At 40.5% G+C, this 27,426-nt stretch overlaps 1 protein-coding gene across 4 annotated transcripts in view; it reads right to left on the minus strand.

The window, feature by feature from the left end:
- The window catches only part of PLCH2 (phospholipase C eta 2), a 768,337-nt gene that overhangs the window by 8,669 nt on the left and 732,242 nt on the right, over positions 1-27,426 (minus strand). For all 4 annotated transcript variants that reach the window (XM_056543367.1, XM_056543369.1, XM_056543368.1 and 1 more), the window contains 2 exons: positions 12,296-12,355; positions 434-773 (listed from right to left, as the gene is read on the minus strand). In XM_056543367.1, coding sequence (XP_056399342.1) covers positions 434-773; positions 12,296-12,355 — 400 coding nt within the window. The remainder of the gene's footprint in view (positions 1-433; positions 774-12,295; positions 12,356-27,426) is intronic.

Consider the following 27,426-nt stretch of genomic DNA (forward strand, 5'->3'; position numbering starts at 1 on the left):
GGTATTACAACGGACTGGGAGTTTCTGGGTGGATTGTCCGTGTTGCCATTGTCATTGAGCACTAGTAAGTCTGTCTGTTGCCTTCTTGGCTGATCTGTGATACCATAATATTTCAATTCTAACCTTTCTTCTTGCACACCACTATACTGCTCATGAGCTGGAGTATCATGTATAATAGGTTTGCTGCTGCTGTTATCGCTCCACTTACAGTCTAAATCTGGACTCTCTTTAGAGCCAATCATACATTTCATACAGTTGGTTGCCATCCCGATCCTACCTGAACCGTTCATTGCACAACGAGCAAACACACCTGGTCTATGAGCAGGACTGTCCAGATGTGGGGCTCTATCAGACCTCCGTAAGGGTTCACTGAACGTCGTGCACCTAGAGATACGAACGTGGCTTTTGCTTTTACCAGAGCTTATACTCTTACCTTTCAAACTCTTGCTGTGTATTTCCACGGGAGTACCTTCCCTGGACAGAAGAATCGGAGAAGCACTTTCAGGCTCTTTATCAAAGCGGGGTATGGATGAGTCGTCAGTCTCCTTATCTTCACTAGCTCCTTCAGAGCTGTTATCTTTGGAGTCAATAGCAATTTCTGGAAAGCCCTTTTTGTTTTTTTGCTGGCCTTTCGTTGGAGCGCTGGCAGTTCTTCTTAATATATGACTACTAATGGAATGTTTCCGGTGAAGCTGTCCAGCAGCATGACTGTCCAGAGATGCTTGTTTTGGATTTCGCAGAAACAGACCTTTTAAGCCCACGGCCTGTTTGACCTGAATTGAAGGGAATCACAAACAAAAATAAAAAAATAAAAATTAAAAAGTTGCCTCATCTATCATATCGCGATACATGTGTAATGTCATGCTTTATCCGCATGTAGGTGAATAAACTGTTGATCAAAACAAACAAATTGAATAAAATAAATAAAAATTTATAAGTATTTTAGGGGTTTAAACAAAAATTAGAGGCAAAAATAATGAAAAAAAAATGATTTTGAAATGGACAATATAAATAACTTGGAATCTGCTTTGACCCTTGGTACCAGCTGTGTCCTCCTTTCACAGTGATCGATGTGACTGATACAAAGGGGGCAACACATCAGAAGAGGATCTATAGCAACCTATCTGCGATATTCTTTGTTTAGTTATTGCTTGTTTCAATTATAGATATTCACCATTGATATTGGATCAATAATATTCTCAACATAGACTCTCAGTCTAAATAAGTGTTTAGCAAGTATCATTGTGTTCTAGGTTAGTTTAATCATGTTCTCTATAGTTAGGGCAACTCAAGACTTAAGCCCCCAAGCCCACCCGCATAGTCCTTCCTAACATGTGTTACTCCTAGATCTCTACATTCTGCTGCCTAATTTACTGAGAGAGTACCATCATGATCTTAAAAACATTTTTAATCCTCCTATTTCAATTCTTCTATCACGATAAATCACCTCATGTTTTTATTCTAAAATTTTTAGTTTAATACCTTGATATTGTGCTGTATATTCTGCTCAGTCTCCATCAGCTCCACACACTGGGAAAGGGCGTTCCCCAGCAAGCATGACATCCAGCTGAACACACAGCCGAGAGCAGTTCAGTGTGCGATGGGCTGTGATTAGCTGAGACCGCAACCCCCCAGCTCTGAACATTAAAGGGGTACTTCGCTTCTAGACATGTCTGATCGCGGGGGGCCCGCCGCTGGGGACCCCGGCAATCTCGGCTGCGGCACCCCGCTGTCAACACTGCACAGAGCAAACTCACTCTTTGCGTAATGATGGGCGATACAGGGGCCGGAGCATCATGACAGCCACCACGCCCCCTCCCATAGACTTGTATTGAGGGGGCAGAACGTGACGTTGCGATGCTCCGGCCCCTGTATAGCCCGTCATTACGAACAGAACGAGTTTGCTCTGTGCAGTGATGACAGTGGGGTGCCGCAGCAGAGATCACGGGAATCCCCGGCGATCAGAGATGTCTGGGGGGCGGAGAACCCCTTTAAGGCTATGCTAACATGCTAGAATTTCTGCATGGAATTGTGCATGAAAATTCAATGGGATTCTGCTGTCCCATTCACACAGCAGCATTTCTGCTCAGAAAGAAAGCAGAAAGGAAGCAGAAATATACAACACAATGTTTGGCACAATATTAGGCACTTTGCACTGAAGGCATCATTGTTAAACTACAACTTCAGTCTAGCTCAGCTCTATACACTTTATACACTGTTCTGAGCTGAGGTCCCACCTGCATTTCCTGACTTTTGTCTCTGCCAGGCTGCTGCAGAACACAATCTGCTAGCCGGACTGCAGGCAGGACCAGGAGGAGGACCCCTGGTAGCCAAACTTTTAGGGGATAATTTAACACAAAGTTAAAAACTTTTATTAAGAAGTAGATTATAAAAGTAATTCAAATAGGCTAATCTATAATACATTACATTTCATTGATGATGACAGGTAACATTTAAAGGGGACCCATCATTCCTTCAGACAGGTTTGTTTTAGTAAATACTTATATTCCCCATGAAAATCTGGAGCATCTTTTTCTAGAAGTCTGCTTGGTGCCATGCTATCATTTCCCTTGTAAGGGGATCCCTTTCTAAAATATGTATATGTGTATTAGTGTTGCTCGCGAATATTCGCAATGCAAATTTTATTCACGAATATCGCATATTCGCGAATATAGCACTATATATTCGCAATTACGAATATTTTTTTTTTCACAGTACACATCACAGTGATCATCCCTCTCTGTGTGGTGTAAAGAAGGCTCTAATACTACTGTGTGAGACTGGCATGTGAATTTTCGCATATGTGAACATTTGCATATGCAAATTTTCACATATGCAAATTTTTTTATATGGTAATTTTCGCATATGCGAAAATAAAATGCGAATAATACGAAAATTCGAGTTTAGCGAATATATGACGAATATTCGTCCATATATTCGCGAAATATCGCAAATTCGAATATGGCCTATGCTGCTCAACACTAATGTGTATATGATTTTAAGAAATGCTTATTGATGTTTTTGTGTGCTATGTTATGTTGTATTGTACAGTTGGTCTGTGTGCTTGTATTGTAGTTGGGTGGATTAGGCTGGGTTGTATCATAGTTGTATTGCACTTGGGTTAAAGGACTGCTGTATTAAGCAGTGCTCTCTGGCCATTGACAGTATAGCTCATACCAGGAATAAAAATCTTGGATGCCAGGAAGAGGAGGGGTCAGTCAGCACCAGCTGCCAAAAAGGCTGCAATCCTGTCCTCAAAGTAAGAAAAATGTGCGTGAGATGCTCCACCACCGTGTGTCCAGGAGGGACAGTAGGTGCATTTATAATAATCTCCAAATAAGAGAGGGAAGGGGGAGGGGGGGGGGGGGGATGGTCACTACAAAACATATATAACAGCCATAATTTAGCACAAGTAATGGGAGACCCGGTGAGCGAACTTAAAACATGGGGTGCTAGACAATAGCAGAACCAGCAATTCCACAAAAATATCCAATAAAGGAAAAAAGCATGTCTGCACTCACCATGTTAGACATATCAAATTTGGACTTTATTGAGGCAATGTCCATATACAGAGCAAGTTCGGACTATGTTGATGCACTGTCCAGAAACATAAGTTCACCCGGGTGCAGGGAGGGAAGGCAGCTACCAGCCATTAGCCGGAGCGTATCATACGGCCTTCCCTCCCGGGTGAACTTGTTATGTTTCTGGACATTGCATCAACATAGTCCGAAGTCGCTCTGAATATGGACATTGCTTAAATAAAGTCTGAATTCTATATGTCTAACATGGTGAGTGCAGACATGCTTTTTTCATTTATTTTTGTGGCATATATAATAATAAGTGTATATGTATGTGCGGTAGACATCATGATGTGTAGAGACCCAATATGTGAGTTAGAAGAGGAAGAGGCCTGAGTCCTCAAGGAGCAAACTGATAAGCTGTTGGCTGGTGTAAGTTAGTGTTAGGACCAGAAGCAAAGGGGCTTGTGAGCCTAAAGGCTAGTTAGTCAGAAGGTAATGGCCTGACAATATAGAGGTGAAGATCATTCTTAGACATGTGACCTTGCAAATTAACATTTAGGCAGTGCAGGCTGTGACAAAAGGCTGCTCCCCATAGACCCTAGGCAGTACTGTTGTTTTCGGAAAAGGCTATAAGCCATCTTGGGTGAAACTGGACCTCACAGTCCTTGGGCCCCAGAAGAAATATTCAGTATTCAAAAGTATTTATCCACAAGTGTGGGTCAATGTGTTATGTCCCTTCAAATCCTGACAGTGTACAATGCCAGAAAGTCTAGGGACACATCCTGCTGATATATTTTTACATTTCCAGGAGGAATAACAAAGAAACAGAGTTTTAGAAAAAGTATTGTCATTTGATGAAGCATACAAGTATTTCTTTAAAGGGGTTTGCCACTTTATGGTAAAATTATTCAGTCTACTGTAAGGTTATGTTTCCTACTTACTGGCAGCTGCTCCCGCTGTGCCCCGTAGAGATCGCGTCCATAATATGGCCAAGCGATGAGTACCATGTGACATGCATGTCTTCTTAAAAGCATATACAGGCACAGTGGAGAACAGAGGGAGATGCATAGTGCTTAATATGCACAGAATGCCCAAAATAATGGTACAGAAAGGGGTGAGGCTTCTTATATTTGCACTACTGTGCACAGGGGATGCAGTTACCAGTAAGTAGCCTTACTAGACAGGTCAAGACAACTGACAGGTCCTTTATAAACGGATACACAGTGTGGCTTGTCCAGAGTTGTCTTACCATTTGTAGGTGCCACTATCCTGGTGTCAAATGGAAGGTTGGCAGAATAGCATTAACAAATAACAGAATTGTGGATTGACCATCTCTAAACTACTTGCAATAATCTACCATATTAATCCACCATTACGAATGTGCATATAATCAATGGGTTTTAGCTTTATATTAGGTACTGGCATTTGGTTGACTTAAACACTACAGGAAAATGTAATACACTGTGCTATGTCTACACAGGACCTGAAGGGTGGCACAACAGAGATAAAAGTCATATACTACCCCTAAAGGCCCTGCACTAGGTGTATCACAGTATCGTCTGTTACTAGAGTGTCCCTTACATTGCATAAATGAGATCCTTATTGCCCTGGACCCCTTTTCCAAATATACAGGGCAGACAAAGAGAACATGCAAACAATTCACATAAATAGATCAAGTGGAAAACAGCAACAATGGGCCAAGAACATGGTGCATTTCCCTTACAGTAAAAAAAAAGAACAATGTCATTAGAGATGTGATGGCTTCTGTATTATTCTACAGACACATTACACTTATCTGAACAGAAAATGCACAATAAACAAGAACAAACAATGATGATATATATAGGGGTACAGTGCAAATTGTGTCACTCATATGTATAAGCTCAGTTCTAAGTGCTCCAGACAGAACACATCACGTTGTTATCAGATAAAGCAAGAGGTTGTGGGACCACAAGTTGTACTGTAGGTCGGCTTATGAGCAGAAGTTATGGTACATAAGTACATTCTCCTGGGTGAACTGAAATTATGAAGAATGTATTTCTGGCATTCTTGCAACATTCCGTGTATATTTGCCAATCTCTTTGTTACAATCTATAGGAAACATTCATGACCCCTGACACTTGTCTCATCCATATAAATCCGCTTTCTGTTCTGAATGTCTCATGCATTATTTATAGCATCACTGCCTGCTATGCCTGTTATCACTGTATAGCCTTGTCTTATCGATTCTCATCTGAAGAATAATGAACCACTAGCTTTAGATTATCATCGTTCATTTACCGCAATTGGCAAAATAAAAATGATAAAATAACTAAAATAAGAAAACCTGAAACAGGTGTACAAAAACCGTGACTATTGGAAATCTACCCTATAGGTATTATCTACTATAGGATTTGTTAACTTGTGCTTTTGTTTGTCCTCTTCATTTAAGGATTTTATAGAGTTCCTAAATATATTTTAAAATGCTGTAAAAATGGATTACAATTAAAGGGAACGCGTTCTCTCTTTTATGCGTCATGAGCCATCAGGCTCTACCTGGTATCTTCTTCCCATCCCACCTTCATTGATTCGTAGATCTCTCCATTTACTTGAACAGGTAGAGGTCTATCCATCGAGGCTGGTGGGGAAAAACCCTGATAATGGCTCAAGCAGCACAAAGTGTTGACTAATTTCTTTTAATGGGCAAACTTACCTCTTCTCAAAAAGTCAATGCCAGTTTTTTCTACAACATTGTATCAATTAAAGAGGTTGTCTGGGAAATTATTTTCACTTGCCAGACTGGGGTTAAAACAATAACAAAATGTGTACTCACCTGCCCCGATACCTTCTGCTAATTCAGTTGTGCCTGGTCCCATTGCACAACACTTCCTGGTCTCGGTCTTGACACAAGGAAATGCTGCTGACAGACAGAACAGGTATCTTCTTGTGTCGAGATAGCATCTAGCAAGTGCTACCCAATGTGGCCTGGCACTGTTGTAATGTTGAGGGATGGGGGTAGGTGAATAAATTTTTTTAAAATTGTTTTTACCCCAGACTGATCCCACACTGATGCCCTGTCCAGGTTCTGGTCAGTACCCCAGTATTCTGTTGAAGTGGATGTCACATGACAGCCAAAGCCAATTAGTGGATATCTGCTGTATTCTGGACATCAATGCTCAGTGATGGGATTGGAGAGGTGAGTAACTGCTGGTTTGTTATTTTAATGCCTTTGGGGCAGATAATAAAAATCATAATACCTGGATAACCCAATTAATTTCTTAATTTTTTGCTACAAAGATCAGAGCTCAGTTTAAATGGCCAGAGCACCCCAAAATCCCCATACAGTTTAAATGGTCTTTTTGTGATTTTTTTTTTTCACAGCAAGACAGTGGAAGACACTGGAATGGCTGTGTCAGATTAAGAGGGGAGCAATGTTTCACCTGCTTGCCGACTGAATACTATTTTACTATTGCACTCAATGTATATGCAGAATGTAATAAACTCCTAATGTTTCTTTAGTGGTGGTTGCTGGTGGACACTTCTAGAATTCAACCTCATATCTCTGCCAGGTGATTTGGAGCTCTGTATCATAAAAATTCCCTCTGCTATAAAGACGTTAAGACACTAGCCAGCACAGAACAACAAAATTACATTTCAAAACAAAACGGCTGACGTTTAAGTGAGAACATTCACTATTTAGATAAAATTCTCCCAATTAATATCGATTTCCAATTCATCATTTGATTTTATTAATACATTGACTTTACTATTATGGTTACTGTTAATAACATATGTAAGGGAGTTTTTCTGCTTGTATTAACATTAATTCATTAGTTTACCAAACTTTTTTCATTTATTTTAATACTTTAATATTTCATACCTGGGATTGTTGTTATTCTCTCTCTTTATTGTGATTGTTATTTCACTATGGTTAGCACTGTAATTAGGTACTATATATTTGGGGGTTTTATATGATAAAAAGACTTATAGAATAGGTAGTTGCTGTACCTGGTACTGCATCTAGTCCTACTTCAAGTAGATGAACTACAAAACCAGGTACAGCTGCTAATGGACGTCCACTGGTCAGATACTGATGGTCTGACCCAAGGATAGGCCAACAATATAAACATTCTAGAAAATCACTTTAGATTAAAGTTGAGATTCCAGTGTTTTTTTTAAGTTTCTGCATTGCATATGGCTGAGAGTAATTGGTTACTGTATTCATCTGACTGGCTATGTAGGGTAGGGTTCAAGTCACATTTAAAAGCAAAAACAGCTTGGGCCATGGATTTAGAAATTGCTTTTTTCCCCCCATTAAATCAGAATAGGTTACATTTGTTAAATGAGCTGTAGAACACATCAATATAAGCAGGCTGCACGTCAATGAATTGTTCTTCTGAGACCAAAACCTATAAGAGCCCTAAAACCAAATGTGTTAGGTTTCTTCAATAAAAAATTTATGAAGGGACAGTCTTCTGGGAGTTGACACCAGGAACATTACATTGACACTAAGCAGAAGAAAGAAAACTACAATGTTTGTGGGGGGTATAGAAATTGGCAAATATACAGATCAACTCGAATGCAAACATTCTTTAATGGAGGAAAAAAATGTTAAATGCATTTACAAGAGAATCGTGATAGGAAACAATCCATCCACCTATGAAATGAATTTGTGAGTTATCAAGTATGAGGATGAAGTGCCGCTGTTTGTAAGGCATTCTCTATGTGCATTTAAAGAAACATGAAATAAATCCTCTAAAAAATGTAACTGAAAAACAAATTGTTATTTTGCATCCCAGATCAAATGCAATATTAAATTGTTAATAAAAAAATAAAAAATAAACAATCAATCAGACACATTTAGAAGGCGATCCAGAATGTTTTTTTTTTTTTTATGAGAATTGAGATGAGTTTTTGATTATATGCCTGGACTAGAAATGAAGGCACAGTCTTAGAGGGCTTCAAGGGTTATATGTCCTGAGGCTTCCAGATTTTGTTTATAAAATACTGCAGATGGGGCCATAAATCACTTGTGAAATGGACAGGGATTTGGCTTTTTTGCTGATGTTAAAGCCTTTAGAAGGAAAAAATGACCAAACAGCAAAACAATAACACTGGGACAAAGAAAATGGTTGATCTTAAAGTTAAAGACTGTTGACTTAAATGGGAACTCTCATTAAAACTAATCTTTGCTAAAAAGAACAAAAAAATATATATATAAAACTACCACTAGGTGTCTACCTACTTGTCCAGAGCACATTTCCCCCCATATTTTGCATAGACTTTGGACTCCTGCTGGCCTGGCAGAAGTCCAAAATCATGAAATGCTGAGGGGTGTGTGTGCAGCCTTAACCAATGATAGCTCACCTCACACACACTGTTCTCCCCTGTATGGCTTCAAATGATCTCACTTTTGCTGGGTAACACGCCTTCCTAGTCTGTGAATCTGACTGAGACTGAGCAGAAAATACAGCGAAATATCCAGGTAGAAACTAAATAAAAATAAAGGCAGGGGGTGGTTAATCATGATGGGGCAGTGATCTGGGAGGATTCTAACATTTAGCAAGATTATGATAGGTACTCTTCAAAGGTAGAGACTGGTAAAACACAGTTAATAAGTATCTAACTTGCTACCAAGTATTCCTCTGGTTATTTTATGAGGTTTTATTTCTAGACTTTTAGGGAATGTCTAATGATAAATACTGTTGGAATATCACTAGGATATGTCACAAAGGGCAATGGTCCAATGATGGTACCTCTGCCAGCGACTTGTATAAAGTGGCATACCAATGTTAGGGAAGCTTTTTCTAATTTCCCATTGGACAGCGGAATTTTAAAAAAAGGTGACCGGTACCGAAGTGACCCTTCACTTTTTTAGCACTACTGCTTAATTTAGTAATCAATTTTAGTGATGGTCAGATCCCCAGCTATCAGACATTCGCAGCGTAACCCTTTTAACTATGCATGTAACAATGAAATAGAAATAATTTTGGCCAGTCATGGTTTTTATTATTGTTAAGGCCAACAGCAAATAATTCATAAACCTATCAGGTTATCAGAAGATTAGTTTTGTAAACTGCTTAGGAAATTAATAAGTAAGGGGTTATCAGGTGGTAGGGTTTTTTATTTTAACAGTTCTCATTCTGTCAGCAATAAAAAACCTTTACATAACCCCCCCCCCCCCCCTCCACTTTCCCCTGGTATCCTACTGCCAGCCTCCGGTGTGATCCTCTTCCTGGTGTTTGTGCCCAATATGTCACATTGGCCTATTGGCTGCACTGTGACAGATCGACCCCAGGCAACAGGAAAATATATGAACTGGAGGCCAGGAGGAGGATACCTGGGAGGGAGTTGGAATAAAAGATTTGTTTAGTTTAGTTAAAACCCTACAATGGGATAACCCCTTTTATGAACTAAACAGCCGTGTTATTTCCACATTGCATTAAAAAAATGCATTTATATGATCTGTGGTCCAAGACCAGGGTCCCAAAACTTTTTGGGGAAATAGTGGACCGATGATCAAATTAGTTATTTTTTAAGTATTTGTAACCTTGAGCAAATTAACATGGCTGACCAAAATCAAGGTGCGAAGAGGTAAGGAAGTAAAACTTCTGTAAAGTTTGAAAATATTAAATTTAAATGTTTAAAGGTTGTCTCACAATAACAACTCTGTCCATATGCTCTGTTAGGGCACATAGCGGTTGAGAGTGTCTTCTACTTTTTAGTTGCCATAGAAGTTAAATTAGATACTCCGGCGCAAAACAATTTATCCCCTATTAAATGGATAGGGGATGAAATGTTTGATCGCGGGGAACCCGCCGCAGGACCCCTGCGATCACTGGCGCGGCACCCCAGTCCTTCGTGCATGGAGCCAACTCCGCTCCGTGCCAGATGACTAGCGACTACAGCCGCCACGCCCCCTCCATTCAGGTCTATGGGAGGAGGCGTGATGGCTAGCCAACACGCCCCCTCCCAAAGACATGAAGGAAGGGGGTGTGGTGTGACATTATGATCTAACATCTTATTCCCTATCCTATTGATAGGGGATAAGATGTTTTGCACCGGAGTACTCCTTTAACTGTTAAACAGCAACAACTCATGTTTGTGGTATCTTGAATTGTCTACATTCACTTCAATGGAACAGAGCTGCAATACCACACACCACTTGAGGACATGTGTGGCTCAGTTAAAAAAAAAAAAAAAATCTGCTGTGATTTTCTACTCCTGGATAACCCCTTTAATAGCAGAATGAGGTGAATTAGGCACTGCAATGGAAATGTAGGGTTCATGGAAACATCCCTGGGCAAATTCAACAATTTGCTGGGGTTATAAGAAGCCGGTCCTTCTTCTATCCAAAATAAGGTTATCTTGGTAAGACAAACCCTTCATGGGTCCAGTAGTCCCAATCTTCTTTGCAGAAACTAGCTTTCCAAGATCATATTCTACACAGGGCCGTAACTTTAGGTGGTGCAGAGGGTGCGGTTGCACCTGGTCCCAGGAGCCTGAGGGGCCCATTAGGTCTCTCTCTCTCTTATGCAAGGAGGCTAGTACGATTAGTATGAATCAGTATAGTTGTGGACCTTGTAAAGGATTTTACACTGGGGCTCCACATCTTCACATTATGCCTTTGATTCTACATATAGGCCCTCATTTACTATTGCAAACCCGACATGTTTTGTCGGGTTGTGAGACAGTTTCGGGCGCATTGAGCCCGAAATTCTGTCTGCGTCTGAATTTGCACCTGAAATTGCGCCTGAATTGAAAATACCCCAACTAACTCTCCATTTTGCTAAGAAAACCCAAAAAACGGGAGTGTCTGTTGGGAAAAGGGGGGCATGGTCACTGAAAAGGGGCGTATTCCCGACATTTTCACAAAATCCCTACATATTTACTGAGGTTTCCACAGAAAATGTGGTGGATTTGAGCTGAGGAAAACCAGACAGATCAGAGCAGGTGTAAAAAAAGCAAAGTGTAGAGAAAGTGGAAACTGTAGGGAAACCTTAGTAAATACCGTGGAAAATTGTAGGGAATTAAAACCCACAAAGAAACCTACACAACACTCTTAGTAAATTAGGGCCATAATTGTAATCATATGAAGGGAGATTAATCAAAACCTGTGTAGAGGAAAAGTGGTGCAGTTGCCCATAGCAACCAATTAGATTCCTTATTTCATTTTTAAAGAGTCCTGTCTTAAATGAAAGAAGAAATCTGATTGGTTGCTATGGTCAACTGCACCACTCCTCCTCTACACGGGTTTTGATAAATCTCCCCCATGGTTTTTACCCACAACTAAGTGGTCCGCCATATATTCCCCGTCTGTGGACACAGTCTATTTGAGAGGGATTCAAAACCTTTGTATTTTATTTTATTTTTTTACATAGCCCTTATAACTTGTTCATTTTATATTGCAGAAATTGCAATAAGTATTTCAGGAAGAGGAGGAGAAGGGAACATAATAACAGAAGAGAACAAATAGCAAAATAAACAAAAACTGAACAAAAACAGTAAATGCCCGACAACAAGAAAAAGGAAAAAAAAATCAACATGGAGACATCAAACAAAAGAGGAAAGGATCTGAAAAGAAGATTGGCTTATTTTCACCCTGGATCAGCTTCATAAATGGTCTTCTTGAGGCTGTGAATGGCCTATTAGTAGTAGAACAATCCATATAATGATCTGATTGTTTTAATGTGTCAGTAGGCAACAATGATGCTTATGAGTTGACTTGTCAGAAACATGCAGAATGTGTGAGTGTTTCTGACTCACTACACCTTCCTGCGACATGAGGGGGGTACCTTCATGGCTCCTAAATAGTCTCTGCTTCTAAAAGTAGATTTTTGACACAGAGAAGTCCACTGAAATCACAAACAGACAGAGTAAAGGCAAATCAGAAAGAAACAACATTAAGAGTGAAGAGAAGAACTTCACAGCTAAAGTAAATAAGAGAACAAACAGTGGAACATTATGCAAGTTAGACAGACCACATACAGTAAGACGCAACAGAGAGATTGTTCTGAAAGACAACTTTGAGGATTTAAGGGTTCGGGGCTTTGGTGCTGCCCATGGGCAGAGAGGGGTTTGTGCTGCAGTTAAACAGAAAAAGATTGAATATTCGGCAACATTATACAGCTGTAACAAGAAGGACTGAAAGGAATCTTAAGACAGGTTAGGGACAAAGTTAAGAAAAAGGACATGACAACAGCTGATACCACCTTTCACCTTACATACAACTTTTTTATTGTACCTTTTTATACCATATTGTCATTATTATATTCATGCTTCACATTAAATGGGGACTGTCAGATCCCAAAACTTTTTAAATGTTGTAACTGATGAAAATTAAAGACTTTTTTAATATGGGTGTTTAAAAAAATTAGAATTTTTATGAAAAAACATAACAAAAAACAGCTGCTGAAAATCCCACCACTAGGTGTCCCCATACCTACAGGAACATAAACCAGTCTTACAGCAGCAGCAGGCTTGTCCATGAGTCATGGACAAGAGATGACTCATGGACAAGGCTTCATGAACAGAATCACCGATCACCTCCCACCACCACAAGGGAGGGACATGCCCCCTTCTCTCGAGAGGATTTCTAACACTGAGCTAATGAAAAGAGACATTTTTATAAAAAAAATATAGATGATAGAGTTATAAAAATTAGATGTACATGGTCCGGATTAGGTACAGAGAATGTTTTTTTTTTTTTTTTGGGGGGGGGGGGGTCTGACAGATACACTAACTTTTTCAGAACAATAAAATCACTTGACCCACAAGAAGATTTTTAAGTGACCGACAGTTTTACCCATAAGTAATGTGTCAGGTCAACACATTAGGAACTCTTATGTGCAGAATGAAATGCCCCAAGGACATGTTTGGGTCTAGGGCTAAGATTCTGAAGAGCTAGAAATATGGTAAAATATAGTATTGTGGTTTCCATACCAGTTATCCTTCCTCCACACAGATGCAAGAAAGAAGGAGATCTGCCTAGAAGTTTGAATTTATTGTTTCCCATAATTCATCAGGTCATAGATAAATAGAACATTTCAGCAGACATGTTCCCAACATGTCAAAATGTGAGGAACGTAACCTAGCTAGTCACATTATTTCAATGCCATAATGTTGTGATGGGTACCTTTGAAGTACTGCAGCTCAGAAACAGTTAATGGCGATTGTCTGATTTGCCTATGCTGTAATAGATTACTAGACTTACCAGCTAGGAAGACTTGAACTGCAGCGGTGACTTTTAACCCCTATCTGTAATCCTTTAAAACTGTTCACTGAATAATAGATTCCAGCTTTCACTGTAATGCTAAAAACCTCCCAATGTTTGTACTGGTAATAAGGATCAGACAAACTGAATTTTAACCCGTTCAATACTTTAAATGTAACCACCAACTCCAGTCACCACACCAAGTGTTTCACAGGCCCAAGGACCCTCCCAGTACAAAAGTTACACCGGCTCACAAGGGGACCCATCTGGTTAACCAGATCCACCCTGTAACACATGGCACTACAAAAGACTCTGCAACAGGGACTACTACACCAATCCTCCTCTTGGGCACCACATTTTTTTCTCTAAGTGGAGAATTGACGGCAGTCATATCCTGAAATTTGGGAGAAGGAAGCTTCAGGAGAGACGTCTGCTCTACGTGGCGCAGGACACAAGAAGCAAGTAAGTAAAAGCCAAGATGTTTTATTTCCCAGAATGCAACGCGTTTCACTGCCTCAGCAGCTTCATCAGGCGATGCCTGATGAAGCTGCTGAGGCAGTGAAACGTGTTGCATTCTGGGAAATTAAACATCTTGGCTTTTACTTACTTGCTGCTTGTGTCCTGCTCCACGTTGAGCCGGCATCTCTCCTGAACTTCCTTCTCCCGACTACCATTATTGACCGGAGGGCTGCGGACACTTCTATATTATATGCTCACCATTGTTGTGTATGTGGGTACACAACTTCATCAGGTGTACGACTTTCATTTTTTTAAATTTCCACGCAATCCTCTTTTATCACACCACGGAGCGCCGTCACCTCCCTTTTCAGATATCCTGAAATTAGCTTATTAACATGAAATGTTGAAAGGGGCAAACCCTGTTTGGGCATGCAGTTCTAAAAATTTTTTTGCTACTATTTGTAGGTAACACTTCATTACTTTACACTATAAAAAAATTAGATTTGTCTTTTTCAAATGGTTTCCAATAAGTGAAGGGAAGGATTAAAGAAATTAAACATCCATGTAAATGAAATAAAGATTGCAGTATTATTAAGTGCGCAATAATACCTTCCTGCAAACGTCTGGGTGAATAAATACACAGAGTCCCTTTAGGATTCAAAAATTTTCCGTGCGCCTGATGTGATGGATGAGCCTTTACCGGGATCTCATTGCTAAGCCCGCTTCGGAATGATTTGTTTCCTTTGTTCTAGCGATGCCAGTTGCTATGGTTACCTAATTAACCAGTGGTCGGTTTTCAGGGATTTTTTTCTTCCTCTCTCCAGATGGAAATGTCAAACAACTAAACCAATATATTATTGTGTGCTGAAGTTACACACAAACATCTCTCCGTAATAGCCCTAATGAGTGTTACTTGCGTATGACATAGTCTGGATAGAGGGACTTCTGTATTTGATCAATTGAAACTGGAAACACATTTTACAAAAGGTGCTCTATGTAATATTTGGATCTGTGTCAATTATTGGGGTCCTCCCAGAACAACCTTTGTTCTTATGTCCTAGTAGGGTCTATAGAGATCATATCCTCCGCTCAGGATCCCTATCTATTACATTATAATGGAGGCCTGCTGCTTTGGAAATCTACACTTAAAGGGGTATTCCAGGATAAAACTTTTTTTATATATATATATATATATATATATATATATATATCAACTGGCTCCAGAAAGTTAAACAGATTTGTAAATTACTTCTATTAAATAATCTTAATTCTTTCAGTACTTATGAGCTTCTGAAGTTAAGGTTGTTCTTTTCTGTCTAAGTAATCTCTGATGACACGTGTCTCGGGAACCGCCCAGTTTAGAAGCAAATTCCCATAGCAAACCTCTTCTAAACTGGGCGGTTCCCGAGACATGTGTCATCAGAGATTACTTAGACAGAAAAGAACTTAAACTTCAGAAGCTCATAAGTACTGAAAGGATTAAGATTTTTTAATAGAAGTAATTTACAAATCTGTTTAACTTACTGGAGCCAGTTGATATCTATATATAATAAAAAAGTTTTTTCATGGATAACCCCTTTAATGTAAGGTCACAGGCAGTGGATTTTCAACATCTTTTGTCCACCAAATTGTGAGATTTTGGTGAGAGTTTCCCACAATATTTTTGAAATTTGCAGTTGTGTGCGGTAGATTCAATCTGTAACACAGCTATTTTGTGGATTTTGACTTCCCCATTGAAGTTTAGGAAAATCTGTCAGCTAGAAATCCTTCATATAACTTGAAGCATGGTAACGTAGCACTAGTAACAATGAGAATTAAAGTACCTGTTCAATTAGCTTGTCTGTGTTCCCAATGCCAATATAAAATTATTTTATTTGCCAGTCTTAAAGGGGTACTCCAGTGGAAAAAATATATATATTTTTTTAAATCAACTGTTGCCAGAAAGTTAAAACAGATTTGTGAATGACTTCTATTAAAAAAAATCTTAATCCTTCCAGTACTTATCAGTTGCTGTAAGTAACAGAATGTTCTTTTCTTTTTGAATTTCCTTTCTACCTGCCCACAGTGCTCTCTACTGATGCCTGTCAGGAACTTTCCAGAGTAGGAGCAAATCCCCATAGCAAACCTCTCCTGCTGTGGACAGTTCCTGACATGGACAGCAACTGATAAGTACTGGAAGGATTAAGATGTTTTAATAGAAGTAATTTACAAGTCTGTTTAACTTTCTGGCACCAGTTGATTTAAAAATAAAATGTTTTCCAGTGGAGTACCCCTTTAAGAGTTGAAAAGGTGTGTCAAGGTCCAGGCTGCAATGCTCTCTCTCTTTGCTTCCACAACTTCTCCTTTTTGATTGCAAGCGAGGGCTCAGAGCCCTGACAAAATCTAGTGTTTGCACTTGTCTTCCATATTGCAGCACATGCGTGGTGAGTTTACAGTGATGGCTTCACTGCGCATGCGCCGTCATTGCTCTGAGAGCCCTAGCTGTCAATCATAAGAGAGGGTAGTATAAGCGAGCAGGGAGAGGCATTGCAGCCTTGGGCACATCATTATTTTCAGTATTGGGGCCACAAACTACAGCTACCTTTACGGTTACCATTTATATGGAGGATTTCTAGGTGACAGATTTCCCCTTAACCACAGTGATCAGTAAATGGCTTACAAGGTGCTAATTCTAAACCATGAACTTTCATCTTTCTACTCCCTTACATTCCTCCGCTTTAAGCCCACAAATACATGCCTCCTCCCATAGACATGAATGGAGGGGGCGTGGTGTGATGTCACAAGGGGTGTGTGGCCGTGACAGCACAACCACTGCTACAGAAACCCGCCATCTGTTCAGAACGCGGGGGTCTCGCTGCTGGGGCCCCCCGCGTTTTAAGCAAATGCTGGGTTTTGCCGGCAATGGTCTTGACGTCACGGTCACACACCCCTTGTGACATCATATGCAGCGTTTTCATACTTGGCTCTAAAACATTGGTTAGTAGAAAATAATGAAAGTCTGCCAAAAGCCAATGCAATTTTGGGCTGTAGATGGTATCAAATTCATCAGGAAAATCTGATATATGGTAATCTAACTTTAGCCATCCACTCTATGCATTACCATGCAGCCCATGTCCTATTAACATTATGCTTACAGTGGGGAATGCAAGTGAGAAGAAAGATAAAAATTACAGATTAGGAAATAGTGTATTCTATCCTATTTACTGACTACTATAATTCAGGGGTAAGGTTTTTTTTGTTATGGGTGCGTTCGCACGTTCAAGGTTTTAATTACAATTATAGAATGCAAATCGATGAACACATCAGAAATAGAGGAAACGGGACATATGAACAGTTGGCCTTTTTTAAATCCATTCCTGGCTTCGTATTCCTTCATTGCAATAAAAACCTGAACCTGTATGAACAGAGTCCTTTAATTAGGGAAAACCTGCAGTCACTCAGCAGCAAACACTGTATCATAAATTGGTAGTAGAGAAGAGCAAAAGGAGGTTGGAGCAGGCGTGTCCGTGTAGAGTTCCTCTGCGAGGAGCATTATCACTAGTAGTGACGTCAGAGAGGTGGGAGGTATGCAGGCCAGCAGTGGTGAGGACGGAACCTTGGCAGAGGTCCATAGTAGATTCATAGAATGAATAAAGAAAAACCACTACAGCGGTGCTTCCACCCAATAATGGTCCAAAGAGTTGTGGGTAATAGGCTCCAAAAGCTCCTTTATTGAAAGCTTGCAATAAAACCATAAAAGTATTGTACACAACAGCAGGCAGGCAAAACGTGTTTCTGGAGGGTAATCTCCCTTTGTCAATTGCAGGTAAAAAGTCGTATACATGAGGAGGGGATAAGGGGGGTTTAAATACAGAAAAAAAATGGCACCAAAAAGTACAGAAGTGACATCATGAATTTGCACATATGCAAATAAAGAACAGTGAAATTGACCTATTTATAAAGGAAGGTCAAATATCCACAGAATAAATCACAGGTATAGTACAGGGTAAGGTAGAAAGTCAGTGAATACATTAATAGTCTTTAAATAAACACGCTACGAAGGTGAATGGACCAATCAGGGAGTCAGTATAAAATAGCCAATCACTCGCCTGTACGGGGATGACGTCAGTGTGGTAGTAGAGAGCTCTGTTCAGGTTTCAAACAGGTCATGTGACAGCAGCTGGCCAATTAGCAGAGTCCGTGGTGTAGTGGAGAAACTTCACACATCTCATTGGTCGGTGTCAGAGGCTGGTGGCAAATCAGGAGTGGGGTATCACCCCGTATGAATTGTATGCTTGGAAGCACCCAGAATATCCTTGGAGATAAATGGCCAATCAGAGCAAGTCGTATTAATACTGTGGCCAATCAGGAGGTGACTATGGTCCTAATGCTGTGTGGTAGTGTGGGAAGCTTGAATGGAGATGGATGACCAATAAGGATATCCTCATACTCATCCTGATTGGTCGCCCATCTCCATTCAAGCTTCCTGCACTACCACACAGCATTAGCACCATAGTCGCCTCCTGATTGGCCACAGTATTAATACGACTTGCTCTGATTGGTCATTTATCTCCAAGGATATTCTGAGTGCTTCCAAGCAGCACTGTACAATCCATAAGAGGCCTTACGTGATTCCTGATTGGCCACCAGCCTCTGACACCGACCAATGAGATGAATGAAGTTTCTTCACTACACCACAGACTCTGCTTTATTCTGTGCGTATTTGACCTTCCTTTATAAATAGGTCCATTTCACTGTTCTTTATTTGCATACATGCGAATTCATGACGTCACTTCTGTACTTTTTGGTGCAATTTTTTTCTGTATTTAACCCCTTAACGCCTCAGCCCATTTTCACCTTACGGACACAGCCAATTTTATTTTTGCGTTTTTTTCCTCCTCGCCTTCTAAAATTCTTAACTCTTTTATATTTCCATTCCCAGACCCATATGAGGGCTTGTTTTTTGTGTGACCAGTTGTACTTTGTAACAACATCACTCATTTTACCCTAAAATGTATGGTAAACCCCCAAAAATGTTTTGGGTATAAGGAAATATTAACGAAAATCATTATTTTACTAATTTGTGGGGTTTAGTTTTCATGCTGTACACTTTATGGTAAAAATATATGTTTTCTTTATTCTCTGGACCAGCACGATTAAAATTATACCCATGGTTACATAAATTTCTGTAACTGTACTGCTTTTAAAAAAATCTCAAACTTTTTTTTACAAAATCAGTATGTTTAAAATTGCCCTTTTTTGACTACCTATAACTTTCTAATTTTTCTGTATTCAGGGATGTGTGATTGCTCATTTTTTGCAACATGATCTCTAGTTTGTTTTGGTACCAGACTTGCGTATATGTGACTTTTTGATCACTTATTACAATTTTTTGCAGTTTGATGTGACAAAAAAAGCTGAATTTCTATTACTTTTTTTTTTTTTTTTTACATTTATGCCGTTCGCCGTAGGGGATCATTAACACTATATTTTTATAGTTCGGACATTTACGCACGCAACAATACCAAATAAGTTTTTTATTTATCTTTTTTTTATGCTTCTATGTATTAATATGGGGAAAAAGGGTGATTTAAAACTTTATTGGGGGGGAGGGATTTAAAAAAAAAAAAAAATGTAACCTTTTTTTTTACATTTATTTTACACTTTTTTAGTCCCCATAGGGGACTATATATATCAATCATTAGATTGCTAATACTGTTCATTGCTATGCATAGGGCATAGCACTGATCAGTATTATCGGTGATCTTCTGCTCTGGTCTGCTGGAAGGCAGATCAGTGCAGAAGAACCCGGGAGACGGACGGAGGCAGGTGAGGGGACCTCCGTCTGTCATCTTGGCTGATCTGTATTGATCACGGCACCTGAGGACCCGCCGGGAATGAAGCGAGCGCATCTCCTGCACTCGCATCACAGCCAGCGAGCGGCCGGTGATAGGCTGAGCACCATGTGATGCTTCATTCACACGGAAGTAGGAAGGAGATGGATCGGAGGACCGATCAGCTGTAGTGGCGCTCCGCGGGAACCCAGGAAGGTGAGAGATGGTTTATTTTCATTTTTTTTGCAGCCCGTTCAGGACGGAGCAGGAATACTCTGCCCCAGAGTACTCCTTTAAGGGGTTAAACCCCCCTTATCTCCTCCTTATGTATATGACTTTTTACCTGCAATTGACAAAGGAAGATTATCCTCCCAAAACGCGTTTTGCCTGCCTGCTGTTGTATACAATACTTTTATGGTTTTATTGCAAGCTTTCAATAAAGGAGCTTTTGGAACCTATTACCCACGACTCTTTGGACCATTATTGGGTGGAAGCGCCGCTGCAGTGTTTTTTCTTTCTTTATTATATGTATCATACATTGACTTGCTATGGATTACAAATTGTCTTTCACTGGCTATAAAAGCGGATCACTTGGAGTGAGAGATACTGGACCAGCAGAGACCAGAGACTCAACTCCTTAAAATGATAGAGATAGAGAATACATCCCCACAGACTGTGTGTGTGTGTTGTGCATAATATATATATATATATATATATATATATATATATATATATATATATACATACATATACACACACATACATATATACACAGTACATACATAATCTCAAGTGTTCCTATAAGTTCTGACAGGAATGCACTTTGTACAAGAAAATACTTTAAATCTGTATTTCCAACAAGAAGTGCTGATTGGCATTGATCTGGGTATTATATGGGAACCATTCAGAATGTTCTTTCAACTATTTGCTTGAGTTGCGAAGGAACATCTGCAATCACACAGCTATTCAAACAGAAAGTGATAAGTCTGCAACACGGCACACAAGAAAAGATGGTGAGCGAAGACACTTTGTCTATGACCCAAGTCAAAATTATGCATTAGAAGGCACAGAAAGCTTGTGTGCTTAAAGTATTTCTGTCACAGTTATAAATACTGTGCCAAGAACCAGCAGGAGGACAGAACTAGAATATAGGGGTGATATCAGTAATTTATCACTGAGATATGCCATCAATGCCCAGCAGAGGTCTGACTAAGGTAACCTGAAGGCTAGAACGATGTGGCATCATGTCACTCCTTATGCACACTTGAGTGACCAACAATAAGTGGCTCCTCAGCTACTGGGAGCTATAGGTATTACAGTACCTGTTAGCTATATACATATACTTATTTGCCCTGGTGTCAAATATATAGTAGTTGTATAATTATTTGGAGACCAGGGCTGATATTTGTGTTTTCTCAAAAATAATTTTAACAACATATTCATAGGATGTACCATAAAATGTTTGGCTGGGGTCCAACCAATTATAGGAATGTTGGTCCTCTGCACATTTCCCAGGATTAGAACCAGGATGAGAAACCCAAAGTGTTAACTGTGCAATTGCATGCGCTCTTTGTTGCAGCCAATAGCCTGCTGTATGGTACTGCAATGTGCAGAAAGTGTAAGTGGTGTGGGCTGGTGGGTGACATTATTTACATGGGACTGTATGTTAGTTAGCCTGCGGGGAAAGGAGTGATGGCATTTACATGGGATTGTATGTTGGTGGGCCTGAAGAGGGTTATGTAATTTGCATGGAACAGTATGTTGGGGAGCCTAAAGGGAGGGTACTAAGGTATTTACATCGGACTGTGTATTGGCAAACCTGGGAATAATTTAAAGGGAGTAATTTAATTTACATGGGACTGTGTGTTGGGGAGTCTAAAGGGAGTAATGATATTCATATGGACCTGTATGTTGGGGAGCAATGCTATTCACATGGCCCGTATGTTGGGGAGTTATGCTATTCACATGGTTGGGGAGTTATGCTATTCACATGGCCCTGTATGTTGGGGAGTTATGCTTTTCACGTGGCCCTGTATGTTGTGGAGGGATGCTATTCACATGGTCCGTATGTTGGGGAGTTATGCTAGTCACATGGGCCCGTATGTTTGGGGAGTTATGCAATTCACGTGGCCCTGTATGTTGGGGAGCGATGCTATTCACATGGCCTGTATGTTGGGAAGTTATGCAATTCACGTGGCCCTGTATGTTGGGGAGTTATGCTATTCACGTGGCCCTGTATGTTGGGGAGTTATGCTATTCTCATGGCCCTGTATGTGGGGAGTTATGCTTTTCACATGGCCCGTATGTTGGGGAGTTATGCTTTTCATGTGGCCCTGTATGTTGGGGAGCGATGCTATTCACATGGCCTGAATGTTGGGGAGTTATGCAATTTACATGGCCCGTATGTTGGGGAGTTATGCTATTCCCATGGGCCTGTATGTTGGGGAGTTATGTAATTCACGTGGCCCTGTATGTTGGGGAGTCATGCAATTCACATGGCCCGTATGTAGGGGAGTTATGCTTTTCACGTGGCCCTGTATGCTGCGGAGTAATGCTTTTCACATGGCCCGTATGTTGGGGAGTTATGCTTTTCACGTGGCCCTGTATATGTTGGGGAGTTATGCTATTCATGTGGCCCTGTATGTTGGGGAGTTATGCTATTCACATGGGCCTGTATGTTGGGGAGTTATGCTATTCACCATGGACCTGTATGTTGGGAAGTGATGGTATTCACATGGGCCTTTATGTTGGGGAGCGATGCTATTCAACATGGGCCTATATGTTGGGGAGCGATGCTATTCACATGGGCCTGTATATTGGGGAGTGATGCTATTCATTGGACTCTATGTTGGAGGGCCTGAGGGGAGAAATGGTATTTACATGGGACTGTTTGTTGAAGGAGGTTGTGGATGGCCTGGTTGGCTGGGGGACAGTATGTGTTAAAGTACCGTTCCAAAAGCTGGAAGGGTGCAGTACATGGAGTTAGGCCGGTTTCACAGGGGTACATGACCTACAGGTCTGATGACTGACAAATATCACTTCAGGTCATCACACCTATGGTTTGGCTTGGGGGAGAGGTACCAAACTGAAATCTCCCTCATGATCCTGCCCACTTTGAGTTATTATTGAAATATGTGGGAAAAGGGAATTACTGATGCTATAATGTTGGTCGGGAAAGTCACCAGGCATCATAGCGAATATGCTGCCATGTTTCTTAACCAAGGGCTGCCATGACTACCATAGGTATGACTTTTGTGGCTGATTGGTCAGAGGGGAGGTCTGAATTTAAGGGACTGCAATCCTTAAGGGTTAAGTCTGGGGGTCAGGTCTAGGGTCTGTAAAGGTACTCTATTTCGTTAGGACATCAGGTAGCTCTGTATTTATTTAAGGGTATAGGAGCTGTATTTATTTATTTTGCTATAGTATAAAGGATGGAGAGGGCTGCAGAAATGAGGGTCCAAAAATGTCCAATACTGTCAGCACTAACTGGACACTGTCAGACTGTATAGGGACACAACCCTTTGACAAAAGAAATACATTTCCAGGAGGAATAACGGGATATGACACAATGTATCAAAATATATTTTATGGGATATACAAGTGTTAGGATGCAGCATGTGATTGTATGCTGGGAGGGCCCCAAAAATACTTGCCCAGGGTCCAAATGTAATTAAAGATTGCCCTGTTGCCAATGCTCTGTCTTTATTAAGACCCTACTGTTGTGGCTGGGCTAGCAAGGAGGGTGGATGGCTTCCAATGCCCTGGCAGATTTACTATAATTACCCCAGACATTGGTGTAAATTAATAGCTAACTTAAAGCTGGTGCAGATTTCAGTCTGATGGCGCACAGACAGTCAAAGATGGCATAAGGCTGTTAATACAGCTGACCCATCTTAATCCAGCATTTCTTTAATTTAGAACAGCATGTAAAATGCCATTCTTCATATATCTCTCCCATAGTGCAATAGATGTTCTTATAAGAACAACATCACTCATAATGGAACAACCCGCCACGAAAAAAAAGTCTTAAGCTGTGAACATTCCGATGGTATGTTAATTTATGAAGGCATTGGCCTGCTTCAATTTCAAGGCTGAAATTGTGCAAAAATTGGAATCTCTATATCAGATAGTTTGCAAACAAGTTGTTATCGGGTGCGGCCAGGAATTTATCATTCAACTATGCATAGCTATATAGACGTGAACAAAACAAATAAAGTCCAAAACCAAATCTGACGGCTTTGTTTTTTTTTTTTTAAAAAGTACCGTATTTTTTGCCGTATAAGATGCACTTTTTCTTCCCCAAAACTGGGGGGGGGGGGGAAGTTGATGGTGCATCTTATACAGCGAATACACACCTATCGTGTCAGTCCCTGCGGCCATCAACGGCCGGGACCCCCGGCTAATACAGGATATCACCGATCGCAGTGATGCCCTGTATTAACCCTTCAGACGTGGCGATCAAAGCTGACCGCCGCGTCTGAAGCGAAAGTCGGGCTGTTCGGGACTGCCGCTGCGTCCCTAACAGCTTACAGGACACTGGGAGGGACCTTACCTGCCTCCTCGGTGTCTGCTCCGTGCCGGGATCCCCTGCATGGCCAGCACTCTCCTTCGACGTCATCACGCACGCCGTCCCGTCATCCAATAGGAGCGGTGTGCGTAGCGACGTGATGACGGCGACGTGATGACTGCGATGGAGAGCGTGGATCCCGGGGAAGAAGACGTCCGGAGCGTCGGGGACACCACGGGGACGTGGCGACAGCGATGGAGCGACATCCAGGGCAGTGGTGATGGGTCCGGAGCGGCGGGGACACGTGAGTACTTCCTCCTATCCAGTGGTCTTCAACCTGCGGCCCTCCAGATGTTGCAAAACTACAACTCCCAGCATGCCCGGACAGCCAACAGCTGTCCGGGCATGCTGGGAGTTGTAGTTTTGCAACATCTGGAGGTCCGCAGGTTGAAGATTACTGTTGGGTGCAGAATCTTTTTTTTCTAGATTTTGCACCTTTAAAATTGGGTGCGTCTTATATGCCGGTGCGTCCTATAGGGCGAAAAATACGGTAGTTCCGCTTGTAATGTGCCCTGATCGCTCCGCACTCATACACCACTGCCTAGAGTAATGGAGGCACATTATAAACAGAACTACTTTATTGTAGGTTGAACAAACCAACAACTGAGCCGTCATGTTTGGTGTCGGAATGCAATACTGTAATCTCCCCTCCGTTTGAGCTCTGCATCAAAAAGAGGAAGCTATAAATGCTACATATAAAGGACAATTTACTAAGAATGAAAAAAACTGCTTCATATCAAAAACTTGGAACTGAAATTACTGTAAACCTAGAAGACCATTATAATTCTTGACAAATAACCTAGTAATATATCCAAATCAATGTAAACATTCCATTAATAAGCGCACCCCCCCCCCCCCCTATACGCTGAAGGCAATTTGTATCCTGACTAGCCAATTATTATACATAAATTAACACAATGCTACTAATGATATACTCGCTTCTATTGTTCTACCATGTGACAGTGTGTGAATGAGTGGGGATTACCAGGACACAAATCTATATTTACCTACAAGCATATAGTACAGCCAGCTTCATGCAGATTAACACTGATATTTAACTCACAAAATGGTATAATTCCCATTTTCCCAATTTTTACTGCTCCCAAAAACAGCGATATGAGTATGCGGCCATATATTTCTTGACCTTTTTTGCTCCATGTTTTACCCTGATATTTCACTACATTTCGTCTCGTGTAAACAAGTATTCGTCTATCATATGATTGACTTCTAGTATACTTCTAAGAATGAAAAAGTTCTTTCCAAAAATTTAAATAAAAGAAGAAGTTATAGGGCATAACTAATGCAAGTCCCATGGTTCACTCCAGAAGAACATTAGGCTCTCCATGGAAACATGGACATGGATGCAAAGCACTCTAGGAAGCAGTTCAAGTGAAAGGACTCGCTTTGAACTCTGGCGAGAGTACAATGGCGCTATACACGCGATAATAGATTGTTCTGTTTGTCTTATCACTTCTGATGTTCTTGGCCAGGGTTAAAAAGTGAGTTTTTCAGCCTTTGCTAGTTTCTGAGATCCGAGGATAATCCAATTTCTGTCATTGGAGACCAAATTAACATAAAAAAGCAAAACGCAATGAACTATACATATAAACATATACTAAGGATTTTGAAGCTGTTATCCTGTACTAATGCTGTAAGTCTGTGTATGGGGTAGTGTGAGTTAACTTGCAAAACTGTTTAGTACATTACATTGCCATATCAGCATACACCGAGGTCTCACAAATATGTTAGGATTAACTATTTGCATAAGCTGTATCAAATGAGAGATTCATTGGTCACATTGGGATAAGTGTATGGTTGTGGGGATCCGACTGCTGATACCCCTTCCCTGCTATCTAAAGAAAGGGGTCTCCAGTTGGAATGGAATGGACTCGATGTCAACAGGAGACTTAGGACCCCTTTGTCCAGATTGCAAGGGTTCCCAGCAGTTGGACCCCCATGATCATGGTATCATATGTTAAGGGTTGGACAACTCCTTTAAAGGAGAACTCTGACTAGCAATGGGCCTCAGACTTGTCAAAAGTTTAGATAATTCCTGAGACGTGCTGGTATTGTAAGTTATAAGCTGGTGAAGTGCGCAGCGGGTCTCAGGACTGGGACCCGGTACGATCTAATCTTCTTTTAAATTTTCTAATTTTTTAAAGTTTTTTTTTTTTTATGACAGCAATGCATGAAATTTCATGTAAGATGTGATCTTTTGAACCCAACCGACAACTTAAATGTGACAACAAATAGCAACGTCAACAGATCAAGCAATGTCATGTGTTTAGAGCCATATGATTTCTTATTAGAATGTCATTATTGTTTGGTACAGTATGTTTGCAGACTTTTATGTTATATATATACAGTACTACATTTGTTCTGCTACTTCAATAAACCTTGCTTTCTTAGAAAAATCCATACTAAATAAACTGTAACTATGAAATCAATCTCAGCCCTTATCCCTCTATTTAACTCTTGTACTTCCTATGGGCTGGTAAAATCCTTCTAGTTCAACTGTGTTCTTTAAGAAGAATTGCTATAGAGATGTATATATATATATATATTTTTTTTTTTTTTTTTTTTTTTACATATTTGATATTCTGCTTCTAATATATGTTTATTGAATGTTTTCATTGACAAATCCGTAAAAAAAAAATAATAATCTGATGTCAGAACCAGAGGATTACACAGAGACAAGTGGTGTTAGATGGGTGCTGCTTATCCCTACCTTCATAGAAGTCTGCATCAGATCACCTTTCAGGCAATTCCTTCTCCTGTGCAGCTGCGTAGGTGCATATTATAGGAATAATGTACCCCCAACTTCGGTTCTGCAGCTGCATAGGTGTGTATTATAGGAATAATGTATCTCCACCT

Source organism: Hyla sarda, chromosome 10 (genome assembly GCF_029499605.1).
Source record: "Hyla sarda isolate aHylSar1 chromosome 10, aHylSar1.hap1, whole genome shotgun sequence".
NCBI lineage: Eukaryota > Metazoa > Chordata > Amphibia > Anura > Hylidae > Hyla > Hyla sarda.